Source organism: Merops nubicus, unplaced genomic scaffold (assembly GCF_000691845.1).
Source record: "Merops nubicus isolate BGI_N331 unplaced genomic scaffold, ASM69184v1 scaffold8259, whole genome shotgun sequence".
Taxonomy (NCBI): domain Eukaryota; kingdom Metazoa; phylum Chordata; class Aves; order Coraciiformes; family Meropidae; genus Merops; species Merops nubicus.
In genome coordinates this window covers 108,015-124,193 of record NW_008631632.1, presented here as the reverse complement: position 1 = coordinate 124,193, position 16,179 = coordinate 108,015, and the positions used below count along the sequence as shown (strand labels likewise).

Here is a 16,179-nt window from a genome sequence, read left to right as displayed (position 1 = left end):
GGTAGGCGCAGGAGGGATCTGCCCCAGGCTCACCTTTCGTGCTCTGCTTCAGCGCTTGGCTGAACCCGACTTTCCTATGGCTGGGATATACAGCTCGACACTGAAGACCCTGGAGGATTTGACTCTGGACTCTGGTTATGGGGCAGGGGATTCCTGCAGGTCCCTCAGTCTCTCTTCTTCCAAGTCCAACTCCCAGGCCTTCACCTCTTCTCAGCACAGGGGCAACTGGTGGTACTACTCGGGCTCCATGAACAGTAGGAATAACAGCTGGGATACCGTGAACACCGTCCTGCCGGAAGACCCCGAGGTTGCAGATATCTTCTCCAAGTGTCCTAAGCTGCCGGATCTAGAGGAATACCCTTGGACTGATGAAGACATTGGAAGAATACTCAGAAAAGGGAAGGGAGGTGGCAAGAGCAGAAGCTTTTCTCAGGAAGCTGTCAGGCGGCTCTCGCAGCTCCTGAGGCGCGCCCTGATCAGGGTCTCCAGGGAGGCTCAGCGGCTCAGCGTGATGCACTCCAAGTGCACCCGCTTTGAGGTGCAGAGTGCCATCAAGCTCATCCAGAGCTGGGCCTTGTCAGAGAGCTGCGTCTTGGCGACTGTCAAGGCGCTCTCTCTGTACAGCATGAGTGCCGGAGATGGGCTCAGGAAGGGTAAATCGGCTCGCTGCGGCCTCACTTTTTCGGTGGGGAGGTTCTTCAGGTGGATGGTGGACACCAGGATCTCGGTTAGGATCCACGAGTACGCGGCCATCTCTTTAACCGCTTGCATGGAAAACCTCGTAGAGGAGATCAAGGCTCGGGTTTTGGCAAGTCAGAGCCCGGACGGTGGAGGAGGGGAGATCTCGGCTGAAATCCTGGAGATGGTTATCAACAACGATGCTGAACTTTGGGGAGTGTTGCAGCCTTACGAGCATCTCATCTGTGGCAAAAATGCCAACGGTAAGACCTAGCTTGTACAATTTCTCATCTTCAGCGAGCTTTGCAGTAAAATTGTTGCTTTCCATGGACTTGGGGTGGGTTTTTTCATAGTTCTTTTCATCTGAATTGCGTCTTGCTTGTGGTTTGTCTGTGCATAAAGCCGACATGACTGTTTTACTAGGCAAGAATGATCCTGCTTTATTCTTAGGAAGTACCAGCTTATAAATCTGCAGGGGCTGCGGGAAACCAAGTGCCCTTGTCCTAACAAACATCTCTGGACTTTCTACCAGCTGCTAGTTTGAGTATTTTTTTTATAACTGCTGTGTAAAAATGCTTCTCTGTAACCATAAGATGAAATGTGCTTTAGAAATTGCTTCTCAGAAAACAATATTGTTGCTTTCAAGCAAAACTTATGTTGTAGGGAAGGATTGCAGAGTTTCACCTTAAAGCTGCTATTCCCACGTACAGCCTGGAGAGGGAAAACATTAATTTTATTTAGCAGCAGTGAAATTTAGTTTCTGAGCAAAAAGTTCTAACTACATGTTCCTTGGGCTTCCTTCTAGTTCAGCAGAAACCTGTGTGGTAATTAAGCTTGTGCAATGAACAGGAGCTTGCTCTTGGTTTGCCAAAGCGAGCCTGTAGGACGGTGCCTCAGTAATGGGAATAACGTAGCATTAAGGTGCTTAGCTCTGTAATTTGTTTAGAGAGCAGACTTTTTGAACAGCTAAGGAAATAAGCAGATAGAGGAATGTTGGCGTCTTCCTTCGAGACTGAGAAGCAATTTGAAAGGCTTAAGTCATGGCAGTCCTGTTAAGAAGCTGCTCTGTTTATCTTGCAGTGTCACACTGAGCAGTACCATATTTTTCCATGGAAAATTTAGAGAAACATTCAATTTGGAAAACTATTTTGTGTACCACACACAGTTGGACTTTTGCTGGCTGCATTGTTATGGTCAGATATTCCATGCCTAATACCTTCTGATTTAACTCTTTCTAAAACCAAGCGGCTTGAACCTCTTCAAAAGATCATCATCTCATGAGAGAGGAGTAAAGGAGGAGGTTTAAGGTACAAAAATATACCTTAGGTGAAAGTTAGTAATGAAACACTTTGTTGGAGGAGGGCTGACTCAACTTCTGCTCCTTGGGTGGATTATTTCCTGCAGCTACCCTATACCCAAGCAGTAATGTCATGATTCAGGTGCAGTGACTGTCCCCCTTGGGCCAGCCCAGTTCAAATGACAGAGTAAGGAGATGGCTGCTGAGAGGGTGCTCCTAACACCTCACTTGGCACTCAATCTGTCTACTGGCAGTGTTAGTAAAGGTATGTGAAATAAATGTGAAGAGCCCTTTGGAATGTGCTCTTGGCACTGGTACAAGGTGTAACTGCAACTTTAAAAGTCAAATACAGACATGCACTTTTTTATCTACAAGCTCTTAGATGGAAGACTATAAAGGTATGAGGATGTCTTGTCCTATTTGTAATTCTGTGTTGATGGGAGAATTTGTCACCAGGTCGAAAAGGAGGACTCTGGTTCCCTCTCTTGTTCCTTATTTAGGGAAGCTGAAGTAAAATACAGTGATTCTGTAAAGTAAAACACGTGCTTCAGGTTTTCTCAGTGCTTCTGCCTCCCGGATTCTGTGTGTAAAACAGAGAGGAAGAGTTGGTCCTTCACAGAGCTTTTTTTACTCCTCGGAGAAATCTCCTTGTTCAAAAAATAGCAGTGAATGAACAGAAGCTGGTGTTCGATGGAGATGTGAGTGACTGTGCAGGGAGATGCTTATAAATATTCAAACCACCAAATGGTCAGTTGTGATAACGCTCCTGCAGCCTCATACCACGCAGTCACTGGCCACAGGATTGGCTTCTGCTGCCTCTTTTGTTGTTCCTGTCTTTCAGATCAATTCTGTCAATAATTGAATGCATCTTTTAAGTCTGAAAATGAGATGAAACCCCACATGAAGGTATCCTGCGATTTCCTGTGACAGTCTGTCACTGGGATTTTACCTGACACAAGTCAGTGAATCTTCTAAATGGCTTTTCTTGCAATTGTAAGACCAGAAATGGTTTTATATGGATGCAGGAAAGCTTGAAATAACTTCTTTATTCTTCTCCCTGTAGGAATTGTAAATGAGGAGTATTCACCTCATTCTCCACAGCGCTTTCAGATGATCTTGTCTTTTACATTAATTTAAATCAGAGATGGATCTAGCGGTAAAATAACTTGTAGGGAACAGGAAAACCTGCTTTACTGTCATTTTTGTTTCTTTTATAATAAGAGCATTTTAATGGAGTGCTTGTAAATTATGAACTTGGCGTATAAACAAACCATTTTGTTTTATAGCACTGAGTTTGATCTTAGAGATAAAAAGCACTTTGAGGTTAAGTTCTAACTCCAGTCAAGCATCACAGTCCTCGGGATGAAACCCGTGGCAGAGTACTCTGCAGAAGATTGCACTGGATTATCATAATGGGCCTTTCTGGCATTATGATCTATTAAATACTGGTTTCATTATTAGATCAGGAGAGTGTGCTTCTTTGGAGTCTTAAGAAACAGTAGGTAACTCCATAAATCTTTATACATTCTCCAGAGACTGAGGTTTAGACCTGTATTTCTTCAGTGACTAATCTCCCATCAAAGACCATAGTCCAGTCTCTGTTCTTAAGGCTTTTTGGAGGCTGAAAGTTTAATATTCTGTATTGTAACAGAAGCGTTTTAATCAGCGCCTGCTATGTGAAGGGTGAAGTTTAAAACTCTGCAAATGCTTCAGGGGAGTTTTATTTCAAAATAAATAATAATCTGTGGCTCGTTTATTTATTCACCCTTTCTGTGAAGCTGTTCTTTAATCAGCTATTTGCTGCTTCTGTGAGTGTTTTCTGCTGTCAGGGTGAGTTCTGACTTCATGCCTAGGACTTGCTCTCTGTGCCATGGAAGGAGGAATGTTATCTGAGCTTGTGGCCATGGGGAGTTTGGGAAAGCTCTCTGGGTGTGTTAATGCTTCCAAGGGTGAAGTCTTTTTTTAGACAGAGTCTAGGTGGGACGTAGCAAAAGTAATGCAATACAAGGTGGAATGAAAATGAAACAAAAGCAGCAAAAATGCTAAGCAGCTGCTGGAAGGTAAACCAGAACAAGTCGTGGACATTGGAGTGCATGTTTGATTTTCTCTTTTTCATTACGTGGAGATATGTGATATGCATTGGTTTGATACAGTGAAAGTAGAGAAAGCATCTGGTAGTTTCCCAGGGATTTGAGATGTTAATTTAGGATATTAGTGTCTCTTCATTGAGAATGTTTGCTGGGAGGTGAGGAGAAATACAAACTTTGCCTTGGGAATGCAGTTCTTTCCCTTGACGTTCCTGTGTTTGACTGGTACGTGGCTCATCACAACCTGAACTGTCAGCACTGCAAATACATTTTGATATTATTGCCCTGTAAACTACAGCACTTAGGTTGTACTTAACTGTCTGGTTGTTGCCAGATGCTCCTGCGACAGCCAATACACCTGCTGTGCTATTTAATGCATCAGCACATCCTGGGGTTCTGGAGATATAAGTGTTGACAGATGTATTCTCAAATAAAAAAAGAAGTTCTCTGAGGACAAAGTAATCCACAAATGAGCCTGTTGGTTTGCTCAGCTGATGAGTAGTAGAAACGGAGTCTGAAATAAGCTCTATTTGTGTCTTGAGAGGTTTTTCTTGGAAAGGGGTTGAGGGGGGAGGTGTGTAATCTTTCCTCACGGTGGGAGGGAATGATTTGGACTTGAGAAAATTAGACCAGGGATGAATTTTCTTCTCCCTGATACTAAACACTGAGGCACACCCTACTAAGCATCAAGCATGGACTTGGGATTTAGTATCACTAACTAACCCAGTTTTATATTTCTCACTGCACTAATATAGGTTAAAAATTATAGCTGATTTTAACATTACAGATTTTTAGAGCTAAGCCATTAGAAAAAAATCCTTTGTGTAGTTATCAAAATGGTCTGGAATAACTTTTTTTTTTAATTTCAGTGTAGTCATGATACTGTACTGAAATCCAGCATGGGGAGAGAAAAAAATTAATGACATTTCAATAAATGCAATGTCCTTTTGTTATCTGAACTGAACAAAGTGGTGTGCTTTTGAAGAGCCTCATCAATTTTAATGATCCATCAGCTTCACAACTATTCAGGAAAAACCTGCATGCTGGAAGGGGGTGCGTTTTGGGGAAGATTGCTGCAAATACAATCAATTGACTAAGCTGAGTAGAAATATAAGGCTGGCACAGGGCTACCACAGGTGGTTTGCAAAGCATTAAAGAAAAATATGTTAATTAAAGACATGCCTCTGTCTTCTGTCAACTATCTGGAGCAGTAGTTGGAGCAGCGTAGCTTACTGGGGATTCCTGGGCAGGAACATGATGGACTTATGTGCAGGTTTCTGTGTTAGATGAGCTGGTCATAGCTATGATCCTATCCAGCTATGGCTTTGTTCCCCTCTGTACCCCAGCTAACTCGTGTGCTTTAACTCCTACACATTCAAGAGCTTGGATTTATATCCACAAACCCACAGGGACACATTCTTCAAGCCTGGATGGTAGTGCTTGTACGTACATGCTCACCTCCTACAAACACAAACCACTGGATGCACAATTCAGAACACCAACAGCTGCAGATGTGTGGTTCTGCTCCACTCGTTGTCCACAGAAGAACATGTCCATTTGCTCACATCAAACTATGGAAATTCAGGCTGGTGAATGAAAGAATAAGACAATTTCTGATGCTTTTCTTGGTTTAATGGTATTAGTTTACATGTTATTTTGAACATAAGTGCCTATCTACATTGGGTTAAATCTTAGCAAGCCTGAGGCAATAGTAAAACCAGTACAATGGTGGTCACGCTTTCTTAATTTACAAATTGGGACAAAAATATTTCAACAGAACTCTGATTCCTTCCCCTACAGGACAAGACTGTTTAGCAGTGGACTTGGTAAAGTAAGGTTAATGGTTGGACTTGATGATCTTAAAGGTTTTTTCCAATCCAAACGATTCTATGATGGTAAGTCCACATTAAAAAAAAAGTAACTGCTGGACTTTGAGATCATTGAAGTCAGTTTAAGCATTCCAAGTTGTACATTTATGAGTGAGAAGAGCCTGGTCAGTGGAGTGTTGTTGGTTTTATCACAAGAAAGCAATGATAGGAGGAAAGGATGCACAGATGTGGTGAGGTCTGTTCCTTTCACCCAGACACATCCAGACTTGCCTTCTGACTGAGGTGGCAAACCAAGGTGGAACTCTGAGCTCATTCTAGTCCTTGGAAAACATTTGGCTCTGGCGGGTGTGACTTGGTATGCTGAGCAACTGGGGTGAGGAGAGCCTGGTGCTGGGACCAGCCAGCCACGGGCAGGGCATGGCTCAGGGTTGTTTGTCAACCTGTAATTAAAGTGTCTGCCTGCAGCTCGCTGGGGTGGTGGCTGTAGGTTTTGTGAGCACAGAGTATGTGGGATACAACTAATAGTGTGAAAGTCACTTCAGGAAGAAGGGTATGTTGTAACTGCTGCTGTCTTTAGGAGTGGAAACTAAGGATTGGTCTTTTCAATCCAAGTTAAGTGGAATTCCAAGCTATAAAATCCTTGTTTATTGAAACCTACTCGCTTATGTGTTACTTGCAGATGAAAGCCACATAGAATTATAAACTTCCTCCTCATTTGCTCAAAATCTGTTATTTAATGATGTGATTTCATTAACTGTAGTCTAGCTGATGTTCTTTCTGGTGGTCTTCTAGGAGGCAGTTGTTTGGATTAGTCTTTACTGTGATCTTAATGTGCAACGTTTCTTGATGGAGCAGAGATTGGGGGTTGTAACCTGTGAGAATCATTAAACTGGGTCACAGGGATTGCTGTGAATATATTCACCTTCTTCCTGTTGACCAAGCAAAAACTGTCCAGTGTTCCTCATATGGGTTTGACCCAGACAACTCGTAGGTTAGCTGTAAGCCTGAGTACTTGTCCATCTCGTTCTGGTTGTGTAATTATTATACCTAGACTATTCCTTTCTTAAAACCTGTTTGATGATCACTGGGCTACCAAAACTGCTTCACCTCTGAACTGAGCAAATCAGGAGACTGCATTTGGCTCTCCCTGTCCAAAAACATGAAAAAGCCTTGACATGTGTAAAAAAACAGGCAAACTATGCTTAAATAATTGCTGTAGTTTCTGTGTAGTGACACCAAAAGGCTTGAGATGATGAAAGATATTTGTGGTATAATCATGGGATAGAGACTAAGGACTGAAGCCAAATAAACATTTCAGACCAACTTTTTAGTCCATGCATGTGGATTTATAACCACTGATAAATTTGCTACGGGGCTGTGCGAGATCAAAGTAAACATTGTTTATAATGTTTTGGGATGAGAGGAAGGGAACACTATGGAAGACATAATCTGTTTGTCCCGTTCTTTAGTGTTTATAACATTACAGTCCACGTTGGATACTTGTGTTCCTTTCATTTCTAGCCCAGTCTGCAATCTGTTGCCTGGGACCTGGAGGATAAAGAAGAAAACATGATGGTGTGTTTACACTGGGACTTATACATTAAAAAGATAAACATGCAGAGGCATAATTATCTATTATTTTCTTAATGCTGTATAGCTCTGGGTCTTTTCCTGATTAATTCCAAGATGACAGTGACTAGATTTTCTTCTAGCATTTACATTTTATTGCCTTTGAGCAAAGGACACCAGTACTGCAGCTGAAAGGCAAGAGTTAATAGGCAAACAGCTAGAATAGGAAATTAGGCCAGTTTCACCTCACAGTCTTTCTTCAAACTGTTCTGGAATTTTGGGGTTTTTTTCATAGAATTTAGTAAGAAATCAATTTCTTGTTTGCTTGTATTATTTAAATGGCTACCCAGTCTCCCATGCAGCACAGACTTGTGTCAGAACTCGTAGCTGAAAGGAAAAAACCCTGTTTTTTAGTTGCTTTTAAACAGTTCATTTATCTTTGACTTTGATTCCACTTGGATGATCCACAGATGATCCTGCAGCTTATTTTAACCTGAGGTTGTGTGTGTCTCAGCCTCCCCAGCAGGATGAGGAGTGGTGTCAGGATGCTGCTGTGACTTTTGAGGAGCAGGGACACGAGCAGGCAGAGAAATTCCCCTCTGGGTACTGTTATGCTGAAGTGTTGACTTCAGAGGTGGGTTTTTTTGGAGTGTTTTATTGTGTGTTGAATTTGGGAAGAATTAGTAATGTGAGCTGTGAGAAACATTAACGGGCTGGTGCTTGCTGTAAATTTCTCTTTAGAAGGACTCATCTATTTCTGCATCACAAGTGGTTGAGAGGTTTCCTTTTTATTTCTTTTTCCGTTTTTGTGCAATTTCCTGTGATAACACCACAGGTCTAACCAAAACCCAGGGATGTCTGTATGTTGTAGTAATATAAGAGATCATATCCAATGAAATATATTTCCTTTCTGGAGTGGATATGATTTCTGGTTAACTGCACACTAAATTTCTGCTCCTTAGTTTGAATGTTATCTTCTTTCCACCCCTCACTCTGTTTTGTGCTCAACTTGCACTGGCAGCTTTGTTTAGTCTAGAGATCATAAAAATCACTCCAGAATTGGACTGATACAGTTTTATTATAGTCTTAGTATGGTTTCTGGTACTTTTATATCAAATTTATATGGTGTCTCTGGATGTTTTCACTGAAGTGATAGGTTAGCTTAGAAGGGGGGAGAGAAGATGTAAAACTGTAGGCAACCAAGATGTATCATCTTTAGTAGCTGTTTTTAATAAACCCTTTCATTCTCTTGTCAATATATAAAAACTTCTAAAGCCTGTTTATGGGCTCTTCTTTGTTTGATATTTTTTGTTTTCTTTTGCTTGTTTTTAAGAAGCCTTAGGAAAGTTCTCTCACTCTTTGGCAGTATACATGGAGATTTTGGCTGAAGTGAATATCAGTTTTGTTTGAATTTAAAAGACACTTGAGAGTGATGACAGTAAGATCATCAAGGAGGAAGTTTGTCGGGGTTGTTGTCAATAAACTGCTACTGAAAGCAAGCTCAGAATCCATGTGAGAAGTGCTGCTTACCTTAAAGTTTAATCTTGTGGGAGCCAAATTAATACTTTCCATTAGTTTTAGCAGAGTTTTGATTGGTATCCGCACTAGGTTTGTGAATCTCTCAGTTCTGAGTAATGCTTCTACCTGATGTGGTTTAGATAGATGAAGAGAAAGGCAGAAAGTCAAGAAAATGGATCAGAGTTGTGGACTAGGCCCTAGGGGGAAAAAATAGTGTGTTTATTTACCAGTGCTGAGAGAGCAGAGAGCTTCATTATGGAACACAGCAGTGGCTTATGGATTTTGGTCTGTAATTCCAGAAAAGATGATTTTGCTTGTCAGAAAAGACTGGCTTCTTTCTGAAGCAGCTGCCTGGGCTCTTCTGCTGAAATCACTCAGGTTGAGGCCTTGTGTTGGTCTGAGGTGGTTTTGGTTTAGGACTTTGTAGTAAACTTAAAGGCTTTACATCTCGAGATGGGAGAAATTTTGATGGTGACCGTTCATTTTGTGGAAAACCTGGTTGTCCTGTCGGGTGTGCTGGGGGCAGGGGGGATTTAAAGCATCTGTGCACCGAGGTACATTTTGTAGCTGTGCCAGTGAGTGCGTTGTGGGTGACTGCTGTGTTCTTATTAATATTATTCCTTGAAAAATGTGTGTCCTTCCCCCCACCACCCCCAGGGCCCCATTTTCTCAGGGCAATGCCAGATGCAGAGTCTCTTATTAAAGCCACTCAAGGAAGATTCATGCTTAACACTACATTTCCCAATGGAAAACAGCCCTGGAATTGTTTTCTGGCACCTTTTCCCCCTGTATATCATCTTGGGTCTCATATTTTTATTGCAGACATGTGGAAACGCAGCTTTTGTCACGGGTTATTTTGTGGGATGATCTATGTGCTGCACATCAATGAATTTGGGGAGGGAACTGTTTTGCTTCATTTTTAAACCTTTGCAGTGACCCATGACCTGCTGGAATTGACTGATAGAAGAAAAGTCACACAGTTTTACCTTGACAAGCAGTTCAAGATATTATTTTCCTCTTAAATTATGATGATGTGTATGTCGGCCTGCGTGACTGTGGTTTTTCATGTTCACTATGGAAGGCCAGAGCTTCCCTAAGGCAAGCACAATTTATAAATTAAAATGAATATCGTTTATTAGCATGAAGATAACTCTTGCCATATAGCCAAGACTTAGATAATGCATATGTTATGGAAGAAGATACTAAATTGGCACGGGGCACTTGGCCTACCACCATCTGCAAGGCCCGCGCTCCAATTTTCTGCTGTTGCCATGGGCTGCAGACTCAGACAGGAAATCATGGTAGGATGGGAAAGGGTCCAAAATATACACAGCTAGTATAAGGTTTGCAGTGAAAAGGGAGGCAGAGAACAGGGTATCTGTTCTGCTGCACAGGCAGGGCCGAGGAAAGCTGCCTTGTGTGCCTGCCTGCGCGCGCGCTTCACATGGCTTTTTATTTTTTTTTTTACATTTTATATGCTCGTTTTTTAAAAGCTTGAATTTTTTCCGTGTAAAGTAACGTGTGTAGCTTCAAATGATCCATTTATATACCAGGGGCCTGATTGAGCCCTTGCTTAACCGGCCACGTTGGTCTGAAAGAGTCAAGCAGCGGAGGATCGGGGCCCTGACAGGCCTGAGGTGACCACACGGCGTTTGGTCAAACATCAGATTCTAATTTAATTTTTGTACTAAAGATGCTCCTTAACTGAAAGATAGCAACAAAACAACGTTGAGTGTCGTGCTAGTGCCACGTTCTAGACCGACAGACGAGCTGCTCAGCAGACTTCTTATGGCAAAATCCTAAACTAAAGCTTTTTTCTCACAGGCCCTTCTGTGGTTTTTAATTCTGGCTGAAGGGAACCATACAAGAGGGTGGTTTGTTCTCCGGGTGTTTTCCAACCATAGCTTTTATTTGGCCCCAAGAAGTGTTTCCTGCTTGCCCCTAGTTGTGTATGTAGTTCCTTTTCAGCTGGATAGGAGGATGTGAAGGGGAGTAAGGTGAGGTCTGCGTGGTACCTTGCCAAATAGTGCTGGATGCAGTGGTGATGTATCTGCCAAGAATGGGACTGAAGCTACCAATTAATCCCCCTTAGAAATCAAATCACTTAGGTAGCATTTAACCCTGGAGCTGGAATCAGTGAACGAGGCAGTGTATTTCATGACCCTGTATCTTCCAGCTAACTGCTGCTTTGGTATGTGTAATGTAGTCTCAAAAAGAGATGCTGATTTTGGGTTTTTATTTTAAATAAAATCTGACTGGAGACAATTTTCAAACTGCAAACTGCCCCAGCCAAGCCATCTGCCTCAGTCTTCAGCAGCACATTGTGTTTCTGAAAAACGTTCTAGTGAAACATCAGGATTCTGAAAAGTTTGTGCTGATTCTACATTAAAAGAGGTGATCCAAAAAGCTGCTGCTGATTTACATGTGAACACTGCCAAGTATTTCTCTGATGAGAATACATAACAAAGAAGTGCTGGAGTGATTGAGTAAGGCTGATTTGAACAATCTGTTGTGGGTTATAGCTCCTGATATTCCACTATTGTAAGAAGCTACTGTCGCTTGTATTTTCAATCTCTATTTTGCTTAAAGGTAGGAGATCTTTCCTTGTGAAGTCCTTTGAGCCAGTTGGGCTGGGGGGATACAATATTTCTTGCTAAAATATCCCTGAAGCTTTCATGGGCTAGCTTCATCTGACTCTCAGAAGACAACAGAAAAGTTGTATTCGATTTGTCTTAATTAAGGATTGATAGACAAATTCTAATTTGACTTTTGGCTCTGAATATGGATGTAAATTGAGATTATTTATTGGGTGCCTTCCTAACCTTACTATTTTCTTAATTGTTATTGAGTAGCTTGCTAAATCTGTAAGAAAAAGCGTGGTATTCATTCTGTAGGACTGGTTCACCTGAGGACACTTTTCTGTTGTTCAGGGACAACAGGTTACTTTTCTGTGCTTGTCTTGTGATGAACAGCATGAGCTTTAAAAGACACGTGTGGGAGTGATTTCTTCTACTTTTTGTGATTTGCTGTTGAAGAGAAATGAAGCGGTTCATATAAAGCAGCTGCTTATTTTGGAACAAAATCAGCATAACACATTAAAGAACCCATTAATCACTTAGCTTGACCTGAATTTATTATTTAAAAAAAACTTCTTGCATCTGTTGTCCATTTCAGAATCCCAGGGATGCTAAGAAATACATTATCTATTCAGATCTATAGGTAAGAGCATCAAATTAAGTTATAATAGGGAGCAAACCCAAAAGGGATTCCTGTTGAAGTATTGGCTCTCCTTTTGTTCATTTTTTGGAGTGGAAGGCAGGCCGTATAAATACCTGCACAAGTAATGACCTGCTGTGGATGCTCATCTTGTTCTGCAGTTGCCCTGTTGTCCTCGGGTAGTGGCTTCTTCTCTTTGTTCAATCCTTGCCAACACAACAGCTCTCACTTTCCTGCAAGTCTTTCAGAAAGGGGGAAAAAAGAGAAAGGAACCAACTTCACCCATCTGCCTTCCCTTCAAAAATCCCAACAATTTTACAAGAGAACTTCTGTATTTAGACTCTTAAGTTCCTTGGCTGTATGTCTTTCTTATATATATACCCTGTGTAGTCCTAATGGTATCCAAAGAGGTTCTAACATAGTTATAACCATGTTAACTTGTGGAGATTTTTGAGTAAATGAATCAACCATTAAAACCTAGATTAGTTTTGGGTTGGAGGAAGAGGTTAGCAGATGACTTTTCAAAAAGATTGGATGCTTTGATCAGAATCCTGCTCTGGGATGTCACAGGAACATAACGCAATTGTCTGTTCCTGCAAGTAATCGTAACCACAGGACCAACCTTTTAGTCAGCTTTTAAGGAAGGTACTCAAGCAGCATGTTCATTTCATGGGGAGGGTACAGTCAGGTTTGTGGTGTTCTTTAGGGCTGCCAGCTTTATGAACTACAATATATTAATTGGATGTAACAGTAGAAGCATATGAGGTGAACCAGAATGAGATCTCTTGGGGTCTGAACTGCGTCTTCTCTTAAAATACACGTGGCTTGGTGCAGAGAGGAGCTGAGGTCGAGGGTAATAATTTTGCTTGAATAATGGCATTCATGTAGCTGTACTAATGAGCTGTATTCTGCTGTCTGTCCTACAGATTGTGAACGGGGCTCTGAGCTTATTTTACATCTCTACTGCCTTCTGTCTGCAGCAGAGCTTGTCTCTGTATAGGGTGATGTAATGGATCAGAATCTGACCTTATCGTGCTGCTTTCCCACAACTGTGGTGCAGCAATCACACAGCTGCTCACGGGTTATTTATTTTTTTTCCCTCAGATTGGCTGCTTTGGGAGACATTATTCTCTGGCCTCAACTTCCTAAAGCGAGTAATCAGCCACTCTTTGGGAACAACATTCAGACAGAGCAGGCAGTGGTGTTGAAGGCATTAAATGTTGCTTAGGTATTTGGTATTAGGTATTTGGTTCTGCTTAAAATGTTCTTAAAATGTGCCTTTAATGAATACTAGGTTTATTTTTATGGGCAGTGAATTATGTGCTTCCACCCTCCTTTTTTCTTTTCCTCAGCTTATGACTAGCTAAAACAAAAGCAGCACTTAAGAAAGGAATAAAGTGTTTCATATAGCTATATCTTGTAGGCTTTTTTTCATTAATGTCATGGATACATGACTGTAGCAGAGCAGCATCCCTGCTGACCGTGGGGAGGTTGCCTGGGATAGCAGGTCACCACTGAGTGTTTTGGGGTTTTTTAAGTGTCTTTGATTCATTCATTGTGAAAGGACTGTAAGCTTATGAATTAGACCCAAGAAAGAGTGGGAGGAGGAATATAAATGAATGCTTTGGGAGCTAGGAGCTTTGACTGCACTGCATAACTACTTGGTCCCACTAGAATCACTGAAATGCTGGTTAAAAGGAGCTCCTGGAGGTCATCTAGTCCAACCTCCCACCTATAGCTGAACTCCTGCCAGAGCTAGATCAGGTAAGCGATGGCTTTGCACAACCTGCCTGAGTATTTTAAGCTTAGGTTAAATTTTGGTTCTAGCAGGCTGCAGAGTTGGATTTGTTGTCATTTTTTATCACTGAATGACCTTAAGTTGCAGTCACTGACATGAGCACTCCCTGTATGTACTTGGAAAATTGAGTCACTTTGCTCTATGCAAGTGGCCAACTGAGAAGCAAATATTTTAGTTTCTCTACTTACTGCATTATGAAGTGGAGCATTCAGGAACCAAAGGCTCATTCAGTATTTCATTGGAAAATGTGGCTTTAGACATTAGCAGCTTCTTCCTTACACCAGCTGCCCAGGAAAACAGGTACAGGATTATGTCTTCAGTCTTACATAATTCTTAAAACCAGAACATCACTGACAAAAGTTAGTGGACTAGTAATATATAGGTAAGCAGCTGAAGAGAATTTTATACCAATTAGTAGAAAAATGCTGGTGACTATGCAAGCATCAGTGTACCCACACTGCTTTTCTTCCCTTTCCTTCCATCTTTCACTTAATTTGCTTCTACCTGATAAACCTTTGAAGAGAGAGGGGAGACCAGGACATATGATTCTATGATTCTAAAGTTACTCTGCATTAACTTTATTCAGCTCTTGAACAGAGACAAACAAAACTTGAGCTCTTAAAGTAATTGGTAAAAATAACTGATCATAATTCTCACTTTCTGTTCTGTAAAAACAGAACTGTTGAGGTTCTGCTGAAGCATTCCTCAAAGAGGCTGGATCCCATCAGCCAGCAGTGTCAGTTCTGGATGCTGGGTCCTCTGAGCTTGGTGGTACTGATGGAGAAAGAGAGTAGAGATACCTTTCTGACATACAAACTCTGGAAATATCAGCAGAGGGAATCCTGGCTAATAAATTTTCTTTACCAATGAGTCACAGACTGCAAATATTGGTATACCCCAGAAAATGATGTTCTCCTGCCTCGAGTAGTGTAACTAACTTGAGTTTGCTGGTAGCAAGAGGAAACTTGCTCCCTACATACAAATTCATGTCTGTCCTTCTGTAATTAAAGTAAAGCCTCTGAGAAATTGCTACCCAGAAATGACCTCACTAAGGTTGTTTGCTCAAGCTCTTGGCAATCAGTTTTGAATACTCAGTGCAGTAGCCAGAAAGTGGGGAAAAAACCCTGTAAGCTAGAGAATAAACGAGGAGGTGTTGTTCATTATACCCAAATGCTCTCTAGTTCTTCTCTGCTTTTAGTTCAAAAAGTGACTAAAATAGTATTTTGATGTTTCATTTATTAGTTACTCTCTGCCACGTGAAAGCCAAAGAAATGGCTCTGCACAGAATGCTAAAATGCCAGGGGTTAACTGTGCTTCAGTATTTCATATTAACCCAAGTAACTGTAGTGAGCTACTTAAATACAAACATTAGGAAAAAAATCCTGTGCTTTTCTGAGTCTGTTGGCAGTGAGTCTTTGAATTTAGGTAATTTCATGCATGCAGAGGTAGACTTTATTTTTCCTTCATCAGCTAAAATAACAATAAAGCTGAACTTGGTGTATTTACTTAATGAAACACAGGATCCCTGCCCTGATGGTTTTAATCAGTACCCTCGCTATGTGGTAATTAGGGGTTCTCTCCCATGGTTCTGTTTTTACTTAACTTTCAGAATGTGTAGCCAGTTTAAGTTTCCAGAGATACTTGCAACTAATGTTGCTTCATTTACATGCAGATTATCCAGAGGGGACTCTTAAACACACACTCATGTTACAGAAAGACAGATTTGCAGCACTTTCTGACTCGGTGAGAGTGTTCTTGAGTAAAACGTTATCTTTTGAGTATCATTCCACTCTGTGGATGTGATCAGCTCTTTCCTTTCACTCATCAGTGGAAGAGAGGTCCCAGCAGGCTTCTTGGTCTTATGCTTCATAGCAAAGTCCTTAAAAGTGCCCCAAAAATGTCCATGTTTGTGTCTCTAACTGTACAGCTGGGTGCCATTTGCTCCTGGCAGTAATGGAATCACTGGAGACCTGAGGAAGTAGAACAAATATATAGCATTTAAAGCTCTCTGAAACAGCTTCCCTGCATAATACAGGATGCTGAAATACTAGGTGGCAGTTTGGTCCGATATAAAAGTTTTATTGGTATGAGTTTAGGCCAGCCACATTATTCAGGAAGCCACTACTGGCTTTTCAAGTCCTCCAAAATGTGTGCTAGTAAAATACAACCTCATACAAACTCCTTGTG

General features: G+C 41.4%; 1 protein-coding gene across 1 annotated transcript in view; it reads left to right on the top strand.

The window, feature by feature from the left end:
• Positions 1 to 76: 76 nt before the first annotated feature.
• Positions 77 to 16,179, top strand: part of ABTB2 (ankyrin repeat and BTB (POZ) domain containing 2) — a 120,139-nt gene continuing 104,036 nt past the window's right edge. Inside the window, exon 1 of the mRNA XM_008947636.1 lies at positions 77 to 941. Within this exon, the coding sequence (XP_008945884.1) occupies positions 77 to 941 (865 nt within the window). The remainder of the gene's footprint in view (positions 942 to 16,179) is intronic.